At 34.2% G+C, this 19366-nt stretch overlaps 1 protein-coding gene across 4 annotated transcripts in view; it reads right to left on the reverse strand.

Moving 5' to 3' along the window:
• Positions 1-295: 295 nt before the first annotated feature.
• The window catches only part of LOC118270069 (ras-specific guanine nucleotide-releasing factor RalGPS2), a 30823-nt gene continuing 11752 nt past the window's right edge, over positions 296-19366 (reverse strand). For 3 of the 4 annotated variants that reach the window (XM_035585606.2, XM_035585820.2, XM_035585652.2), the window contains 5 exons: positions 14233-14286; positions 9725-9862; positions 7461-7625; positions 5397-5534; positions 296-5267 (listed from right to left, as the gene is read on the reverse strand). In XM_035585606.2, coding sequence (XP_035441499.2) covers positions 5165-5267; positions 5397-5534; positions 7461-7625; positions 9725-9862; positions 14233-14286 — 598 coding nt within the window. In that variant the 3' untranslated portion in view covers positions 296-5164. The remainder of the gene's footprint in view (positions 5268-5396; positions 5535-7460; positions 7626-9724; positions 9863-14232; positions 14287-19366) is intronic. The other variant, XM_035585905.2, reaches the window with a different exon arrangement.

The raw sequence follows: 19366 nt of genomic DNA on the forward strand, positions 1-19366 counted from the left end.
TCGCACACACATTCGCTTCCAAGAATTGTGTGAGTGTGTGCGTACTGTCGTATGGACACTGTCTCCTTCTCCCTGAGCAACAACATGCGCAATGCGCAAACTCTCATGTGCTAACGTCAAAGCTATAAAAGTTTTTACTAAAACGTTGAACAACCAAACCAAAACCTTTTATAAAGTATTTAACCTGGAAAATATTAGCAACTAAATTTATTATTATAAAGTTCTAAATAACCTAATACTAAAATATTGTTAAGATATTGGTACATTGGTACACTTAAATAATACAAACATAAAGTATATTTTGTAGGAATTTTATTGAACACAAGAGCACACATGTGCTATTAAATACACTTAGGAGTATGTCGTACAAAGCTTAATTACAATGATATTCGTAACTCAAGTAAAAATAGCGACAGGAATAACTAAGAGACTGTAATATATAGTGACACGTTGACAACAAACATCAAAGTGGTGCAAGTCATGTAAATGAACCGAGTCTGGTAGCAATTCCATCAAAACAAATATTAATCAAGATTCAACAACTTGGTTATAAATTCAAAGTTAGTCTGTGCTTTTAGAATCGATATAACATTTTCAGATCAGTCAAATATCATAGCCTCACTATAACTATACTTAAACTACAATACAAAAGATAGATTTACGTAGCTTTGGTAATATAAAGAAAACATTTTGTATTTCAATACAAAACATAAATTAGCATAATAGTGGATGTATTTATAACGATTATAAACGAAATAAAGTTCAATCAAACGTTTGTCATGTCGCGTGCGATACATAATGCTTTCTTTCGTTCGTAACATGTTTCAATCTAGAGTATTACACTCGTGTCACGTCTTACATAATAACCAGGCCGATCTAAGAGATGTGCGTCCTTTACTACGCGAACTATATTACAAGAATCACATTGTAACGATCCGATGCGCCTACGTCACTAGTACGTCATGTCTAAAACGTCGCAACGTTGACGTCGAGTCGTGACCAAATTGAAAGGTTGTGAATGCAGTCCAATAAAGAGCAAGTTTGCACGTGGCTACCGTACGAGCCACGTCGGCGCTCGGAAAGCAAACAATTTCCATAGAACATGGCACACACGAGACTGGATCAAGTGCTCTTAAAAAAAGACGAACTGCTACTGGCAAAATACAACAAGTAGACACATAGTCAAAAACATCGTAACATTCGAAAATGGTGAGAGTAGAGATTCGTATTCGAGACATAACGGACACAACTTCAACATAATTACATTATTTATAACTTAACTATTGCAACAGTATGCTAGAACATCATGAATATATTGCTTATTATTTCAACACTCTAGGCACCACAGAAAATTCATCAGTATTGAACAATGTTTACTAACTTCTGAATGTGAGAACAGTATAAATAGGAACTAAGTGCTCGCTAGGAGATTCGGAAACACTTAACTTATTTTACTCGTATTTTAAGCAACTATGATAACATTCCCAAACCTGCAACTTGTTTACTTCGAAAGGATTGCATTTGGTTCGGGAAAGTTACAACGGCGCGGACGTCTACTTTGTAAATTTGTGCAATCGGGAAACGATACGAATTATGCAACCATTCTCAAATGTTCAGTTTATATTTCTATATTTTTTATCATAATTCATAAGTCATAATTTGCGGAAATCCATGCTACAATACAAAAGTTTTTTGTAAATTCTAAATAAATAAAAATCATAGGTTTAACACCAACAGAATATGACAATAAAAACCAGTGTGAACAGACAAACAACGCTTAAAAAAAATAAAAACTAAAAGAGAATACAGATTAAAATAATTTTATTTATTGTGGAGTGAATTCCCGAGGTTAAAGCGGCGGTGTTTCCAGGAATACAAGCTTATAGTCGCTATGAAAAATCAAAGAGAACTGGAGGTGTTATAATATCTTGAAACATGGAACATTTTACACAAGTAATATTCTGTATTATCAACTTGACATTTATTAAAATACGACTCAAATAAGTTAGTGGCTATAATATATTTTATACTTTTTGTAGAGGTTTAAAAATCATTTTGAACAGGTATTTCTACGAAGGAATTTGCAGTATCTTTTACATATGTATAATGTTCGAAATATTGCTAACTACTCGTGCAAACGTTTTATGATTAGACTATACTTATTCGAGAGAATATTTCGGCTATTTGTTTGATTGACTAGGTAATATCGGTAGGCCTGAGTACAAACATAATTGTTTGCGAGGATCGAGAACCCTAATTATGGCAGAAAACAGAACCGCTACCCTGAAAGCGTACGAACGAACATACCGCCGATCCCGCTATGAGCAAAGAATAAATAGTGGTTTACCGCGAACAAAGTGGAGCGTACGTTGCTGTTTAACATGCATGGTACAGGTAGGAACTCAAACTAAAACTAGAAATGTAGGACTCCAAGATTATGAATCATCTTAATTTCCAATACTTCGTAATTAGGAAATAGTACCGATTGGACATTTACAAGCAATTTATTGTATAAAATCTTACTGTCAATATCATATGATTACAACTAACACGGTAAATAGTACACTACACAAGTGGAAAAAGTCATTCGACATAGTAATCCTCCATAAGATGAAATTTTTCATTCTACTTTCTGAATTATGGAAAAGTTTAGTTTAAAAAACGACGCGCACACATTCATTAAAATTGCAGAATATACGAATTTGTACGTACAACAAGCTCGTGAATATCTAGTTCGGGACAATGCTCTATCAGTTTTTGTGACTTTAAAATATATTAGGAAATAAAGTTGACGAGGACGTCGCATTACGCTACACATATAATATGGTAATATAATCTGATAGCCGTAGTAAGATTCATGATTGAGGTGCATAAATTAGATATTATATATTTTTATTACGGTACATAAAAAGTTATAGATTCTCTTACTAATATCGGTTCCATATCGAGCATCATAAAATGTATTATTTTGTATTAGATTTTTTTAATACTTGTTTTGATTATAATGGCACAATATCTATTTACCTATATTAAACTCTATTTTAAACTGATTTATTTGTTTATATTTCATAATAAAAATATTTCTTTATTTTATGGTACTGATATTAATTGTTCAGATGTACTTATATTAAATGTTCGATAACAACGTCTACAGTCGCGCTTACCGTTACAATCTATTCGCTACGCTATAGCACCAAGCTAAAATAATTGAGTGATCGCGTTATATGTACGTTAGCACTTTTCAATAATATACGGGTGCGATCTTTTTTTACATTAACCAACAACTCGTGTTTGACCATACGAAGATGTCATCTAACAACCTTACTGATATTAGATACTAAATTTTACTATTGTTCACAGATTGAAACTCGTTGTCGCTTTCATTAAATATTTGTGACTTACGCGCCCTGCCAACAGGCCACTAATAACAAAACGAACGAATCGCGTATAGGTGTCATCTGCGCTCGATTGCAATCTCAAATGGCGGATATATCATCAAGCTCTTTGAGCCTACATCACTGAAAAAGCAATCGATTGCAGCCTCAATACTTCCTCGTTTAAACACCGTGATGAGGCTCAAGATCGGGCGATCGAAATACAACCTTATTTGCAGTCCAATACGTCATAAGTAGATTGTGCAATCTACACTAAAATGCCGCTAAAGCTGAAAAAATGTGACGATATCATTTGAGCAACACGAATAAGTGAGCACAAGAAATTAATTTTGTTCGTTATCCTTACGTAAAGCGACGCTACAATATTTTATTTAGCCTTATATTGAAAGGCTTTCGCGACTGATATTCTAGTATAAATTGTAAAAGGCAATTTATCAAATAATCTTATTCGTATAAAGTGCGGACGAAAAGTGATTTGCTAAAAATGTATTGCGTATAATAAATATTATTGTTCTTGTATTTCCTGTGAGAGCTCTTACGATTAGCTACGAGTATAAAAAAGGTAATATTGAGCGCCTGAAGATCTGGCAAGAAAATCTATAATAATAATTTAACAAGGAAAGCTAATTGGCAAGTAAATAGCCTCAAGCAATATCACACTAGTTTGTTCATGTTTAATTAAAAAGGTCTCCCTAAAATATTTTGTCGGTTTGCAGAGTATTCTTGTTGAGTAAAAGTTTATTTAAATACGATGTTAGTATTATACGACAGTTGATAAATTATTTTTATCATGTGAAAAAGCTATCTAGCTACCTAAAACCGCGTCAAGTTTGGTCAATATAAGTTAAAACCAATGTTACACACAAAAAATATAGTTATATGTCGGATTAAAAATATTATTTCATAACATTATGTGATATGTCCCTTTTTAAAAACGTCCTATGTAGGTATAGTTAAATGATAAAAATTAAATCTGTATCTTTTTAAGATTACAAAATTGATCAAATGGCTAAGAATGATGATGATATAATTTAGCTGTCCACTTTTAAGATATAGATTTAAAATACTAACATGAACTGCACTAATTCAAGCCAGTGAACATTATTACATTGTATCTTAGATTATGTAAAATATTGAATAACAATGCGAGAGACTCGATACAAATGTACTGCTGACAGCGTGTCGACGTACAGTGTACCTATATTTAATACGTCATCACTGTAAAGTTCCGTATTTATATCATCTTTCAAAAATATACTGATAAATTTTAACTTCTGTACATTAATAAATGCAATATTTATTTATTACTCTTCAATCGCGAAGTTTTTACTGAATAAATAACAACTTGTACGTAATCCGCTTTCAATGAACGAGATTGTGCATTAATGGATTGTTGCTTATTTTCCAATCCCACTTGATTGTTTTTAGCTTCAATAAAGCTCGGAATTGAGTTGGTCGCATTCAGGTCGAAGCGAGCCAACTGAAACAATGTTCAGTTTCCGGACGGACACACGTTAGACATGTCGTTACTAGTTACGGAACTCTAGAATGAATGACACTCAACAATACAACGTTTTACATTCAATGACGACCGTTTGTGACGTATACAGAAAAATATCGATATACTTCCTAGTTATGCACACAAAATTACAAGCTTTTATAACTAAAATATAATTTGTCCATAAAAGGCATAGTTACTTACGTAGTATAAGGATTGAGATTGAAAAATGGCGGCGAGGTATAATCAACCGCGTAGCTTGCGAGTAGTTCTATTCGAACGACATGAGATTAGCCGGAAGGGGCTTCACAATCTTAGTAGTGACATCTTCGATCACTCGAACCCACATCTTCGCTGCAGATTCCGAAGCGGCCCTAAAAGAAAGATTACCTTTGTGTGACTTAACTGTGATAGCTGTGCAGTATATTATACTGAACCCTACTAACTACTTAAGCAAATGACATGTATGGTAGAATGATTCGAGAAAAGGCATAGGTACGTACTTGAACTTGTAGAGCGTGCCGGTGTGATGGTTGATCAGCTGGAATGCGTCAGCGCTGTCGCTGTCAGACATCTTGGCGAACCAGCCCACCAGGCAGAGCACCTTGCACTTCTCGTCGCGGAAGTCGCTGCGGTTGGTCCTGCACGATTAACGTCCAATATCATTTATAGACCTGGAGAGATTACATACACCTACTATACAAAATAGATGTATTGTATTTGTTAAACAGATACCGGTTTTCGAGTAAGTAATAAGTTATTTGGCATTAATTTCATATTCATAACCAAAATATGCGGAGGTTATCTATAGAATATCAAAATATTGTTTACGAGCTGTTAGTGCGAAATATCAGAGTATGCGAAAAGTCTTTAGTTTAAAATTATTTTTTTAACTGCCGCAGGTCGTATGTACAAACTATGCAACTAAATAGTGTTTTTTTACAATTACTTCGGAACACGAACCTTTCGAGCACATTTTTTACAAACAAAAGTTTCCCTCGTATGCTTCGAATATCCAAACAATAGATACTACAGTACAGTTTTACATATAATAGTGAACAATACAGAGTATTCTTTTCAGTTTTCGGTTGTTTGCAAATGAAGATAACAACAACGAGAAACAAAAGAAAGCCTTAGTTAGGATCTGTAAGCGCCTTTTCACATACGTCCAAAACTACCCGGATATCTGGCGTATGAAAAGTCACTAATTATTATTAGTTGTGAGACAAAACGACATGTGATCTGAGCGTTTGACAGCTGGTGCATATGTCAGCGCATGTTCCTTAGTACATAGATTTTGGTCCATGTGAAGGTAACGCACATAGCTATACATTACATAAAGTGGAGCGTGTGAAAATGGCCTGAATCTACAATATACATCGAGGCAATTACGTAGTTTACAAATTACAAGCCACCAAATCAAAGGGCGTAAATTCAATGATCGGACGTCACGTTCGAATTTCAGAGCAAACGCTCTCGTTGCATGAACGACAATAATTAATAGACGACGTTAGGTTGCCCTGTATTTCCACGCAGCTCTGTCGAGCATGAATTAATTTCACGAGCTTCACAAAATTGAACTCTCAGCAACGAGATGCACTTTATATAACTAATTTCAATCTTTGAAAATACTTTACTAGTTTACTTTGATACTAGTAACTAGGCAATTCAAAATGTACATTGTTTCAACATCAAAATGGCACATTGTTCAGTGAGTTCGATTTTCGTGTCATACCGCACCACATGCCACAAACCACAAAACCAATAACAAAAGCGTGAATTATTAATCGGCGTATAGGACAATAGTTTGCGCACTAGACGCGCTATAAAAATTATATTGCACTTTAAATATAATCACTTGGTTGTTTCTTTTTAGCGAAATAAGATTATTTTTGTATTGTCACGTGCATAATATTGTGAACTTTATAAATATAAAAAATGTCATGTTATCTTCAACGACGTCTATATACGACAGATAAAGTCGATTTCCGGGGCTCTAAGACGCTGTAACCGAAGCTGCATGAAGGAAATAAACATGACTATCATTTCCTGAGAACATGACCTACCAGGTAGAAGGAAAAGTTTTGTCAAGTTAATATGCCCGTTTCACAAAGTAGCATTTTGTTAAACGTATATAAAATACAGAAGAAAAATTGTAGTTTTGACGTATAAGTCTAACTAGTGTAACAAAGAAAGTGTGAAACTTTTATAGACAAATGAAAACGATTCACGAGCGTGGCGGTGGCGGGCGCAGTTTGATAAAATAATATCACCTAAACTCGATTTTATAGTTGATCGGTTGGCTGTGGCGATATCAAAGCGAGTAATATGGCTTCCATGACACATTTCGTTTACACCGAGCGACATGACACGGACTGAGTGACGTCAATCACGTTGACACCGTTATAGCACTTTATACATTTTATACTACATTTATTATCAATCTATACGTTGGTTCGCAAGGACAAGATATTCCATTTAGTTACAATAAACCTAAAACAAAAACTTAATAATTTTAGGAAAATAATCAATTTGTTAAGAAAAAGATGTGAAAAGAAGCCACTTACCCTTTGAAGGACTTCGAAGCATAAAACACGAGGATGTTCCCCGAGAGCTGGAGCCAGTAGCGCTGCCAGGACGACAGCGATATTTTCCGCCCATCCTTCAAAATAGTCTTCCTCCTTACGAATCCTTGAAAGTCGCACTGGATGACGTCAGCCCTCGATATATCACTACAACAAGAATGTTTCCATATCAAAATTGCGATGTTTTCACCAGATTTATCCACACTTCTCGCCAGCACAATCCAATTTAAAAGTGGGTCAGCGAAGATATGAAAAATTCGCATCGACAAGAATAACATTGGAAAGAGGAAATGCTAAATCCGTCTTCTGCATCGAACAATTGTCCCCGGAAAATACTTTTCAATAGAAAGGAAACTGATTTTGAAGGAGCAATCAGCAATTTTAAAGTATTAATCCCGTGTATATACCTAGTCTACGCAAACCTTCAACGGTTTGCTACAGAACATTAGAAATCATAAGGATGTAAGCGACAAGCGGATATATATTTTTCAGACAGATCGGAAATAGAATGTGCAACGTTTAAAAACTGGAAATGGGTATACCAGCTGCACTCTAGTTCTTAGTTGCTCGTGTCGTTTCAAAGCTAGAGACTTTAAGCCACGGCCGTAGGAAGCCGATAAGATTAAAATCGAATGTCCAGGCTCTGTACAAAGTGCCTCACACCTATAAAGAGTTTCTACGACGACGGCCGGATAAACCTGTCGAGGCTGTTGATGTATAAAAGGGATTTCCCACTCTATAGCGACATCTTGTTACTTCTCAACACCTTATCATTAATGGTATAATGCTGTAGAATATTGCATTATTATTTAATAAATTACGTATTTTATTTTAAAAACAAGAGGAAGGAGATACATTACTGCTGTAAGCTGCTTAAACTAATCCTGATATTCACGAACCCTTATTAGTAACAAAGCTCTTTTATAAAAGATCAAAGCAAAATAATACAAAAGAACACTGAAAGTTCGTTATGTTGTTCTCACAAGGCTCCCAACCACAACCTTTACATAAGCTTATTAGTTTGCAAGTCTAATCGGACGCCTATCAAGTACACATTTTCTTTGCAACCTTTTTAATTTACCACAATCCTTTGAACACAGAGTAGTATAAAATATATTCTTTTTCATTTAAAACTACTCTGTTAACGTGTGTACCATTAAGGGGTTACGATAAAACTATAGTAAATTCAAACTGTTCTGAATAAAAATACGAATCTCAAATAGAAAGTAATAATTTAACATTTATAACGGAAAAGTGTTGCCACATTAAAAAGTTTGTAGTTCGTTCGGTCAGACCGCCAATCCAAGCAATTTCATAAAAACTAACATTTACATAACTGGTGGTTTATTTTATAAACACAGTAATGAAATGGACAAAACTAAATAATTGCTCTACTCTCGTCTAACAACATGAAACGCGTGAACATTGAAGTAATAGATATTATTTGCAAAGAAATGTTGATCATCCTACAATTTACTGTGTTCATTTCCACTTTATTCATATTGTTACAATTGTGATACAATGCAGAACAGATTTCATAGAATGATGCGTAAAAAGCTCGCAATCTGCAAACGTAGTTGATCGTGTATAGCAATATTCAGGCACGGTGGCTTTGGTAATATACCTATGTACAAGCTCGCTTCGCAACTAATTTTCCAGACTCTTAAAAGCAATTCAAGGTTGGGAAAATTTTAATGGTGATTTGCGAAGCTATTTGCATATTTACAACTACATATAAACAATTTATGTTCTAAGTCTACATATTTGTTTAACGTCTTTAATGCTGAATTTAGCACATCAAAACTGATCATTTGTTACAAGAAATATTACTATTCAATATTCTAATATTCTTAAAGATATTAAGACAAGTTTTTACAATATAGAAACAATATCATATTTATAGCCCGTAAAAGCACTAAATTTTATTAGTTAATTCCTTCCCGTTGATAACTATTAAAATGTTTCAGAAACCTGTATTATGAAGCGTTATGAACGTCAGCTGCGGTCCATACGGTGGATTATAAAATGAAAGCCAGCCAAACATGTATGCTGCAATTTCATTTCCACCCGATTAAGTCACAGTTACCCAAATATTTTCAATGAAGGAAATCGTCAGCTGGTTGTTTATAACATGAGGGATTATACGGGCTACATTTACGTAAAACTTTATTAATTAATGTAAAACTAATTTCCGTAAAACTTTCAAGAAACTCGGTGTGAGAAAGGAAATTGTTAAATTATCTTACGAGTGTGGCAGCGACTGGGACATCTTCCCGCCTGAAACGGAACTGGGTGACTCCAGCAGGGTGTCGTCGAGCAAGTTCACTGAACCAGCAGGGGTCTTGTTCTCCATCTTGTCGTCTGTGTGGCTCTTTCCAAATATGCTGCAAATCAAGACTCGTGTTAAAACGAGCACAAGTTACAATATCCACAAAATACGGGCTCAAATATAAACATTTTATACACTTCATTTTAAAGCATTGTTAATACAAAAGGAATTGCGGCGCCAAGGAAAAATAATTGCACACAAAAGTGGCACGAAGTGAGCTTTGTTTTTTTAACAAATACTCAATTCACATTGCACAAGCGACTGGAGCACGAGAGAATATAGTTCACGGTACGTAATGGTATCTACCGCGAGTCAAATAAAATTTTGCATTTCGATGTAAAAATGAAAATGTATTTCTAAGAGCCGACAGCCGCAATTCCTCTTTAAAGCTCAATATCTCGATTTCCGAAGAGCGATTGAAAAGCTTTACGAAGTCGAAGACTTTTAATCTGGATATTTTCAAACTACTAAAATTAATATTACTAAGCTTGAGAGACGCTGCATAAAGAAGGCTAATAGGATTACTTTGTCTTGAAAAGTAAATAAGCCTTCAATTTTAATATCAGTTTTTCACAGGATGCTTAAGTCCGCTATTAAATTTAATATGTTATTATTATGCTAAAATGCAATCATGTGGACTTGACACAAATTAATTTACTTATCCAATCATAGGCACAAACAGATTTGAATTTAGTTACAACAATGACACGACAAGTGGCATGCGTCTGTGAAATGGACGAATAAGTGAATTAGCGGAATTGTGGCACGGGTTCATAACAAACATCGTTCCGTACAAAGCATTCTAGTGCTTGATATCTACTGCTATGGATTAAATCAGATAAGCTTGTACTACAGAATTGCTAACGCACTGCGTAGCGGCAGGTTTCATTGTAACACGAAGCATCACAAGTTCTGCACACACTATAATATCACAACATTTAATCTACCGACAAACATCAAAAACTGTGAATATGGAAATGTTAAATACAAAATAGCGAAGGCATGCGAGCGTCAAAATAATTACATACATAATTGTTCGTCGACGTCTGATAGACATAATCATCTTTAAGACTATAGTTACAAATAGTTACACTAAAAATAGTTTTAACACATATTTGTAATTGATATTTACATGACTCTGTTGAAGCATAAGGCAGAGTTACTTAAACTCAAAATAAATGAAACAAACCATTTCGGTTCTTGCACACTATACAATTCTATTTGAAAATTCTATACTAAAAATAACACTAATAAAATTATTCTTACATTTATCTCTTAGAAAGTTTAAATACGATTCGTGTTAATCTGACACATAGACACTTTTTAGGGTTCCGTAGCCAAATGGCAAAAAACGGAAACCTTATAGATTCGTCATGTCTGTCTGTCCGTCCGTCCGTCCGTATGTCACAGCCATTTATTTCCGAAACTGTTGGACCTATATAGTTGAAACTTTGTAGGTTGATGTATTTCAATAACCGCTATTCGAACTTTGAATAATAATATTAAATTTAAAAATTAAAGGGGGACACTCCATACATGGAACTGATTGAAAAAAAAATTTTTTTCAGCTAACATTACCGTGATGGGTGTCTATGGATAGGTCTTTAAAAAGGCATTAAGGTTTCTAAAACCATTTTTCGTCAAAATCAACCGTTTGAAAGTTAGACGCTTCCAAAGTGGAAAAATTAGTGTCCCCCCCTCTAACTTTTAAAATAAGAGAGTGAGAAAACTAAAAAAATATATGCTGTAGATTTCAATAGAAACTAACAACGAAAATTGGTTTGAACCAGATATAATTATTAGTTTTTAAGAAATAAAACATTTTCATAAAACGCAAATATAACTTTGTCGTTCATACAAACACTATGTAAAACCAAGTTATTTTACAACTTTTATATTAGGTCATCTACTTGCTGTTACGGAACCCTTCATGAGCGAGTCCGACTCGCACTTGGCCGGTTTTTTTTAATCTTACCATCTACGATTCTCTGCCGCTCTACCAAGTAACTAGGAGAGTAAAACGGCCCATTAGTTTAGTTTGTCAGTTTTGATCACTACGTTTTATTAGATCAACTTTTATTCCTCTCAAATGAATTGATTCAGAGATGTCAGCTTGCTTGAAATTAGTTTTAAGTGATTTAAAGTTACCAACTACTAATTTCCAATTTTGCAGAAATTTTATCTATACATATTTACTTCATAAATGACTCGAAATTCTTGATTTTCTCGTCGAAAAAACCGAATGAATACAGGGTAAACAAAAAGACAGTTCAGAGATGCAATCAAGTTCGCAAACAGTATCGTGCAGGGTAGCTGTTATCTGATTTCATGTGCCCACTGGCGCTTCGGGAGAATTCTATTCGAACTGTCAATAAGCGCCGACAGCGTAATTGTTTCACTCACAATTGTCCGTTACGACGAAACGGAAACAGACACTGGACCATTTAATAAAACAGAACAGTAAACCTGGAAACTGCGAATTTCAATATTTGGAACATATTTTACTTGTTTTTCGTGTTGACAGAATAACAATAATTAACTTTATTTAACTCATGACATAATATAAATATCTTATACGATTTAAATAACTCGCAACTACATCCGGAGCCGGTCGGTCCCACTAGGGCATAGCATGAAACTAGCATTAACTAGAAACGGAAGTTGGGCATCAACGTTCATACAAGATTGATGCAAGTCTAAATCGGTACACATCTACTCGATTGTACAACACGGTCCAACCGATGCAATCCCACTATGGCCTTCGTACAGTGAACAAAAATATAATCACTAAATGTAATATTCAAATTGTTTGCCATATAAATATAGATCCGAGGCTGTTTATTCGTAATAGCACGTTTTTGGGTGGGTGCGTTGTTTATTCGACAAACACACCCAATTCGCAAAAATGGTAGCAAACACTCACAAAAGATAATATTTTAGCAAAACATTTAGTCATGTGTGTAACTACAACGACTATTAACTGGAAAGCAGAACTAGAATTTGTAGTAACATTTTCTTTAGAAACGTTCGACCCATTGAACTGTGTATTCATGGAACCGCAATTTCCCGAAAGGAAACTCAATGCAAACAGTACATATTTACTGTACGAACAACACAAGTTTGTTGCACCCGACATGGTTCACTACCTGTATTCTAATTTGATTTACGTCAGAATAATATTTGCGTTCTACATTAAATTGTAACGACTTTTCCATTTATTTCCTTTCACATAATCACTGAATTTGGATCTTTAACAAATCTTTATCGGATGAAACTTTTGATCCAATCCAATATCACAAAATTTCTTAAGTGCCAAAATTTTCGAAGTTTTATTATCTCACTACAGCAATGAATAAAATGTGCTGACCACAATGGACGTGTCTAGGAGACACATAATGCATTGTCCGCGTACGAATACAAACAATATCTAACAATATTCGCAGGCATTTTTAGACTCTTTTACTTTTGATCTCAAGTGGGATCAGTTATTGTTATGGTTTTAGATCTTGAACTTTCCATTTTAGATAAATAAGCTCTCTCTATTCATAGTTTTTACTTATTTTGTTAGAGACCCGAGTTCGTTGGTATCCAAGGTAGCTATCGCTATTTGTTTATACTAAGTACTGTAACCGAAGGCACGTTGAATCTGGAAAATTATGCTAATTTTATAATTATCTTTAATGGATTTTTGAACATTTGTGTACAACCTAAGAAGCCATTAGTAAAAAAGTTGTATCGTTTGTATTTATTTAGTCCATTATTTACGCATACTAATGATTATAATATTAGGTATTATCAGTGTTCCAAAAAGCCTTCTTAAAAAATAACCTGTGCACAAAAATCGAAACTACGGCCCAACACGATTAGTATTACATTTACATATTTACAATATGGGGTGGTCAGAATTGTATTAAACAAATAATAGACAAAGTTTCACCGAGTCTGTGTGCAGTATAATGTTGAGTAAATTAAACATTTCATATGCATAGAACATTATAACTAGTTTGAAACCTCAATATGATGGAATGCAAGATTGGATTTCAAGCGAACTAATCTGTCTATACTAGTAATTATATTTGATCGTTCCACACAGTGATGGACGCCTGTATTGTGATGCTCTGACGTCGCGCTCTCTGAAACTGATGTTACCAATTTGTTGTTGTATATCCGATATTACGTGATTGCTAGGATTTATATGTGGAAATATTATAACTATCTTAGGTATTGAGGTAGGTTTGTGACGATTGGGGTCCACGTAGTTTTCGAAAACTGTGCCAGGTAAACACAAGAAAATAAGAAAAGAAAACATGCTTAAAATTACTGTTTTATTTCTACAATCATTTGGATAAAATATACATATCATATACAATCGATGTCTACATAACAACGCAAGCCTCCGTGTCCATTAACTAGGAAAAGACTCACCCAATACCAAAATTGACCTTGTGAAAATTTCTTGGCAAGCTCGCGCTACGAAACCTAGGTCCCAATCGCAAGAGAAAAAATACACTGTACATAATTATAATAATTTATATATCTAAATAAAACATGATTATGTCTCAACGTTGTTACAAATATCGCCTTAACCAATTTTGATCTCAGATTTAATTACATAATTTTGTGCCAATTGTGTTTGTTGATAATTCCTTACGAAATATAAAAACCAAAAACAATGAGTGGGTGGTGAGGGAGCGATAAAATTAGACTAACATGTAAAAGAAATCCGCTTGCTGAAAAATTTAATTTCTAATTATGAGAATAACACATTATATTTCGGTATTACAATAATTTAATTTATTTTCAAACAAACATATTACGAATTTACGACGCATATCCATGCGTATAATGTATCCGTAAAAATATTATATCCGTAAACGAAAATGTTACAGTAATTATAAAAATTATGTCAGGCCGTTGACACACGATTTGTTTGGAAGAGATATTTTACACGATGATTATAGCAATACATCGTAGTTGCGGTATTATACCAATATAGAAATAGACGAAGCTATTCATCTATGTTTGTTTATGTGATCTGGTTTTTAGGCAATCTCAACTTCTTTTTAAACTTACATGGTCACTAACAATATTATTAGAACTTGAGACGGGATATTTACCATGTTTATTTATGTCGATTAGTTTCCGATATTTCGGAACTGTTGCAAGCGCCATGATCACGGATGAACTGGAGTAAATGCAGGTGTGGATGTTTAAGAGCAGACAAATCTGTCTACCCTCTTTCTCGTTCGTTTTTTGCTGACGAACGAGAAAGAGGGTAGAAAGAGAGGTAGTTAAAGAGGGTCTCAAGTTCTAATAACCTCAACTTGACTTCCTATTATTATTTGAAATTCTTATTCGAACCGAAACAAAAATATTTTCTAAAATTAATATTGCAGTCCTTATAAAATATGCATTGCAATATCAGTAAACTAATGCTCTAACTTCTAAATTAAATAGAAAAACTAAGAAATATCATTCCTTTAGAGAAAATAAGTATTAATTCAATCAGTCTTTGGTGTAAAAAAACGCAGATTCCCTGTGCAAAGGCAAAGGCATAATATGATGTTTCCTTACCTAGAATTTTAATTAGGATAAACATGGCACTCAAAGCAAAAAAGAAAAACAAACCTGTATCAAAGCAAAATTTTAATCTAGCCAGTGCCAAAGTTTCTTACTTATTTCATGTATCTTTCAACCTCACCCCAGATCTCAAACAATAGCGAAACAAATTCAATTTGCATCACAAAAAGAACTCGTCCAATCTGAATCAGAAATAATGTCATTCGATTTTCATCGTTTTGTCCGTTCAAACAGTAACGTGATGCAAAGTTTTCCTTTACACTTTGCCGGACAGGTATAATTGAAACGCCAATTTATCACTCCGCTGCAGCTATCGTCGATTGTATTCAAATAACTTTGTTTGCTTTACGCATTTCTTAACGACTGAAAGGTCATTCAAGAAAAAAATAACAAATAGTTTTAGGTTCTTGGGTTGTCAATCGAAATGTTAATAATTGGATTAATTGAGGTCTTCGTGAGCTATGAAATATTCATACATACGACAAAATAAAAAAATACAATTAGGGAATTGATACTCTCAATCTAAACGCAGTGTATCATCCTATTATAAACCCTATTATGAAATATGTTATTAGTGGTTTTAATCCATTAGTAGCTTCCCGGCTTCAAGCGGGGTATTACAGATCAATATCGGCTTCAATCGGGATTTATTAGTGCGGAAATTTCAGTTTTTACTCAGATAAGTATTCGTTATGTGTGTAATTGTTTGTACTGTACGTTTTGTTCGACGTTGTGTGAAATCGTTAATTTTGTGCACGTCCGCGTAACCGACGATAAAATATAAATTTAACCGCTCGTATCTATAGGATACCTTGGTGCGTTGACCTCACAGAATGTGACAATCTTGCTTTAAGAACCAATTTCTAAAGTAATAAAGCTAGAATTGCAACAATTGCACACAGTGGGTACTCGCGACAAAGAGCTACGATCAAGTCATTTTATCCCGGCGTGCATCACGTTGCTTCCCAGCCTCCTTTGTCAGGCGCACCGCTGTAATTTAGCAATCATATTCAATTGCACCGATAACAGATTCACAATACAATTAATCCGAAGCAGGATGTTATATTCCACTCGACACGGACTTTGAACAATTCATACATGAACTTTGATTCAATGTAGTTAGGTACCCTTAGAGTTGAGCTAGTTTAAGACGTTTATTCAGAAAATACGATTCATGTATTTTACTGTATACGCATTTCAAAGAAAATCGATGCAACTTTAGCGATTGCCAAAGCTATCTAGAAACTGCTTTGAGCGTCTTCTATATTTTATTTGAGTAAATTCTTATATAAATCGGTTCAAAGTACTCTTTGAACCTGAAGTTCAGGTAAAGCATAATGTAGTAGTAACGCAGTAACGTAACGATGTGTCGTCTGTATAGATCCTATGATAGGTATACGTTTACCTATTGAAGCTAAGCGAAACGGGATCGTAACGTCCCAATATATTATCTCCAATAACCGAGTGACCGAAAGTCTGACCTAGGTCACCTAAGTTATCTCGCTAATTGATGGCATTAGTGCATATTAGTGACTAATTGGCTTTGGAATGTGCAATCGGATAAACCTCGTCATTAGGTTATAGTGGTTGTTATAACATATCATTATAATAAAACAATGTCATGCTGCGTCTTTAACAATTTCAAGACTTCTAAAGACAAGATTTTTTATAGGATAGGGCGGCGAACAAGCCTACGGCAGACGGATCACCTGATAGTAAGCAATCGACACTGTGGATGTATTGCCGGCATTTTAGGAGTTAAGGTTTTGAGGATTTGGGGATGAACGGGGTTGGACAACGGGAAACCTCAATCACACAGTGAAACAACACAAGCATCGTTTCACGTCTGTTTTTTGTAAGGCAATGGTATCTCTCGGGTTGCCAGTATATTCGTATCAAAGAAACGCTCAGCCGCGCCTAAGATTGAATTTATGACAAGAACCTAGACACTATTTTAGGTTAGGTTTATTACTTTCGGTCGACTTTTCCATTTTCAGTAGTAATCAATATAAACGTTACAACATGTTTCGAGTAGCTATGCTTTTAGACTAAGCTACAGTCTAAGAATGTGTTCGATATAATATCCCATAGCAACAAATTCGTACTAGGCGTATCTTATGTATTAAGACAAAAAACAAAAATATGATTTATGTCATTTTTTTTTCGGACAGAATATTAAAATATTCAGTAAGGGCCTGTACCTTTAGTATGAGTTTGCTGCAAGTTTAAAGTAATGGAAACAAGACCGCGTACGGCACTCAGATTGGCCGGCTCGAATAAGCCACCCAATCAGAGTGCCGAACGCGCTTTCGTTTCGATTACTTTAAACGTAAAGCAAACTCGTACTAAGGGTACTGATAAAAATGATTTATTTCATATTCCTGTCATATTTTTATCTTTCTTTTAGAGAATTACCTCTTCTTTTAGAATCTTTTTAGGTTATATTATTATAGTAATACCACACTGGACGAAGCTCCGTGGTAAAAATAGTGAACCAATTTACTTTCATTCATATTAATCCAATCAGTTTTTTCGGTAGCGTTTCACTGTATCAATATACCAATTAGCACAAATCGTAAGCAATTCCAAAAGGATTAAAAGCAGCGAGTTACTCGCTGGCAACAAATTGAATCCGGCTTTGTGTGTAACAGCAGCTTGCCATTTCATTAAAAATATTTTCAGTGACATAATAGGGGTTTTCATGATACCCAACAACTCAATTTTCGAATAAATCCTTTTAATACTAATGTGAAAATTACAGAGATCCACAACGCAATTTCAATAGTGTTTCACCGAATTTATTTACAACCGCAATAAAGTCAATATTGAATTAGTAGGTAATATTGAATGTTAGCCACTAACACGCATTAATTTACTTAATATGGACTAGGTATATTAATTTCTACATTATTTGTTAAATGTTAACCAAATAATTCGTCTGTCATAAAAATATTACAAATCAAATACTACTGTAATATTCTGATCTATCTCGAAATGGGAGCAGAAAAATATGCCGTCGGTCTGAGATATGACGGCGACAGAGCCATTTTTAAACAATTCCACGGAGAATAGTACAATTTTGCTCCAATTTCTAACATAGACTATATTTTAACTGACCTAACTAACACCTACAGAAATAGATATATTTTTAATCGACCGAATAAAATATTCAAAATAGTTGTTGGACGTTGGCGATACATTGTTCTTCAATATTTGAAACAGGATGCACGGTTTGCATAGTATTTAGCAACCTACTTAGTTTATGCATTGTACATTGGCTCGGAAATTGGATTGTAACATACGACAACGTAATTGTTCATTACGTACTAAGAGCATCTTGCGACGTCTCGCTTAGATCGTAATTTGAGCTAAATGTAATTAAGATCGCATCGCTTTGTCGCATTCAGTGAATGTAGACTAAAACTAATGTCTTAAATTAGACTCATCTGCCTTGTTTACAACTCGTAATTGCTGCTGTCGAACAACAATGCCTTGGATTCGATACTCTGATTAAACAAGCAATAGGGTAGAATTTTTATTTTAATGTCCGTCTTGTAGAATATTACAACATTAGACAAACATTTTTTATTTTCTTACAGAAACAAATACTTTCGAATATATATTGATTTGAAAAATCGAGTGACGTCACTTCTAGATACGTTTTATGACGTATTTGCTGCCACTCCTAAATTTCGATTCGTTTTATGTAAGTATTGTTATCTTGTATGACAAAATAAAAAATACGTGTCTACTATTTTTTCATTATCTAAGTGACGGTCTAATTAGATTTTTAATTTTCGTACGCCGTCATCTTCCCATTACAAATACCTTCGATTTCGCAATTTAAATGTACTACTTCTGTATCACTTGACAATGCCGTCTGCATAATGGAAAAGTACTATTGGACTTTCATTATAAATAGATCGTAATTTAAAGGTGCTAATAAAAAAGACAAAAACTTGTTATGACTAAATGCATT

Source organism: Spodoptera frugiperda, chromosome 25, assembly GCF_023101765.2.
Source record: "Spodoptera frugiperda isolate SF20-4 chromosome 25, AGI-APGP_CSIRO_Sfru_2.0, whole genome shotgun sequence".
Classification (NCBI taxonomy): domain Eukaryota; kingdom Metazoa; phylum Arthropoda; class Insecta; order Lepidoptera; family Noctuidae; genus Spodoptera; species Spodoptera frugiperda.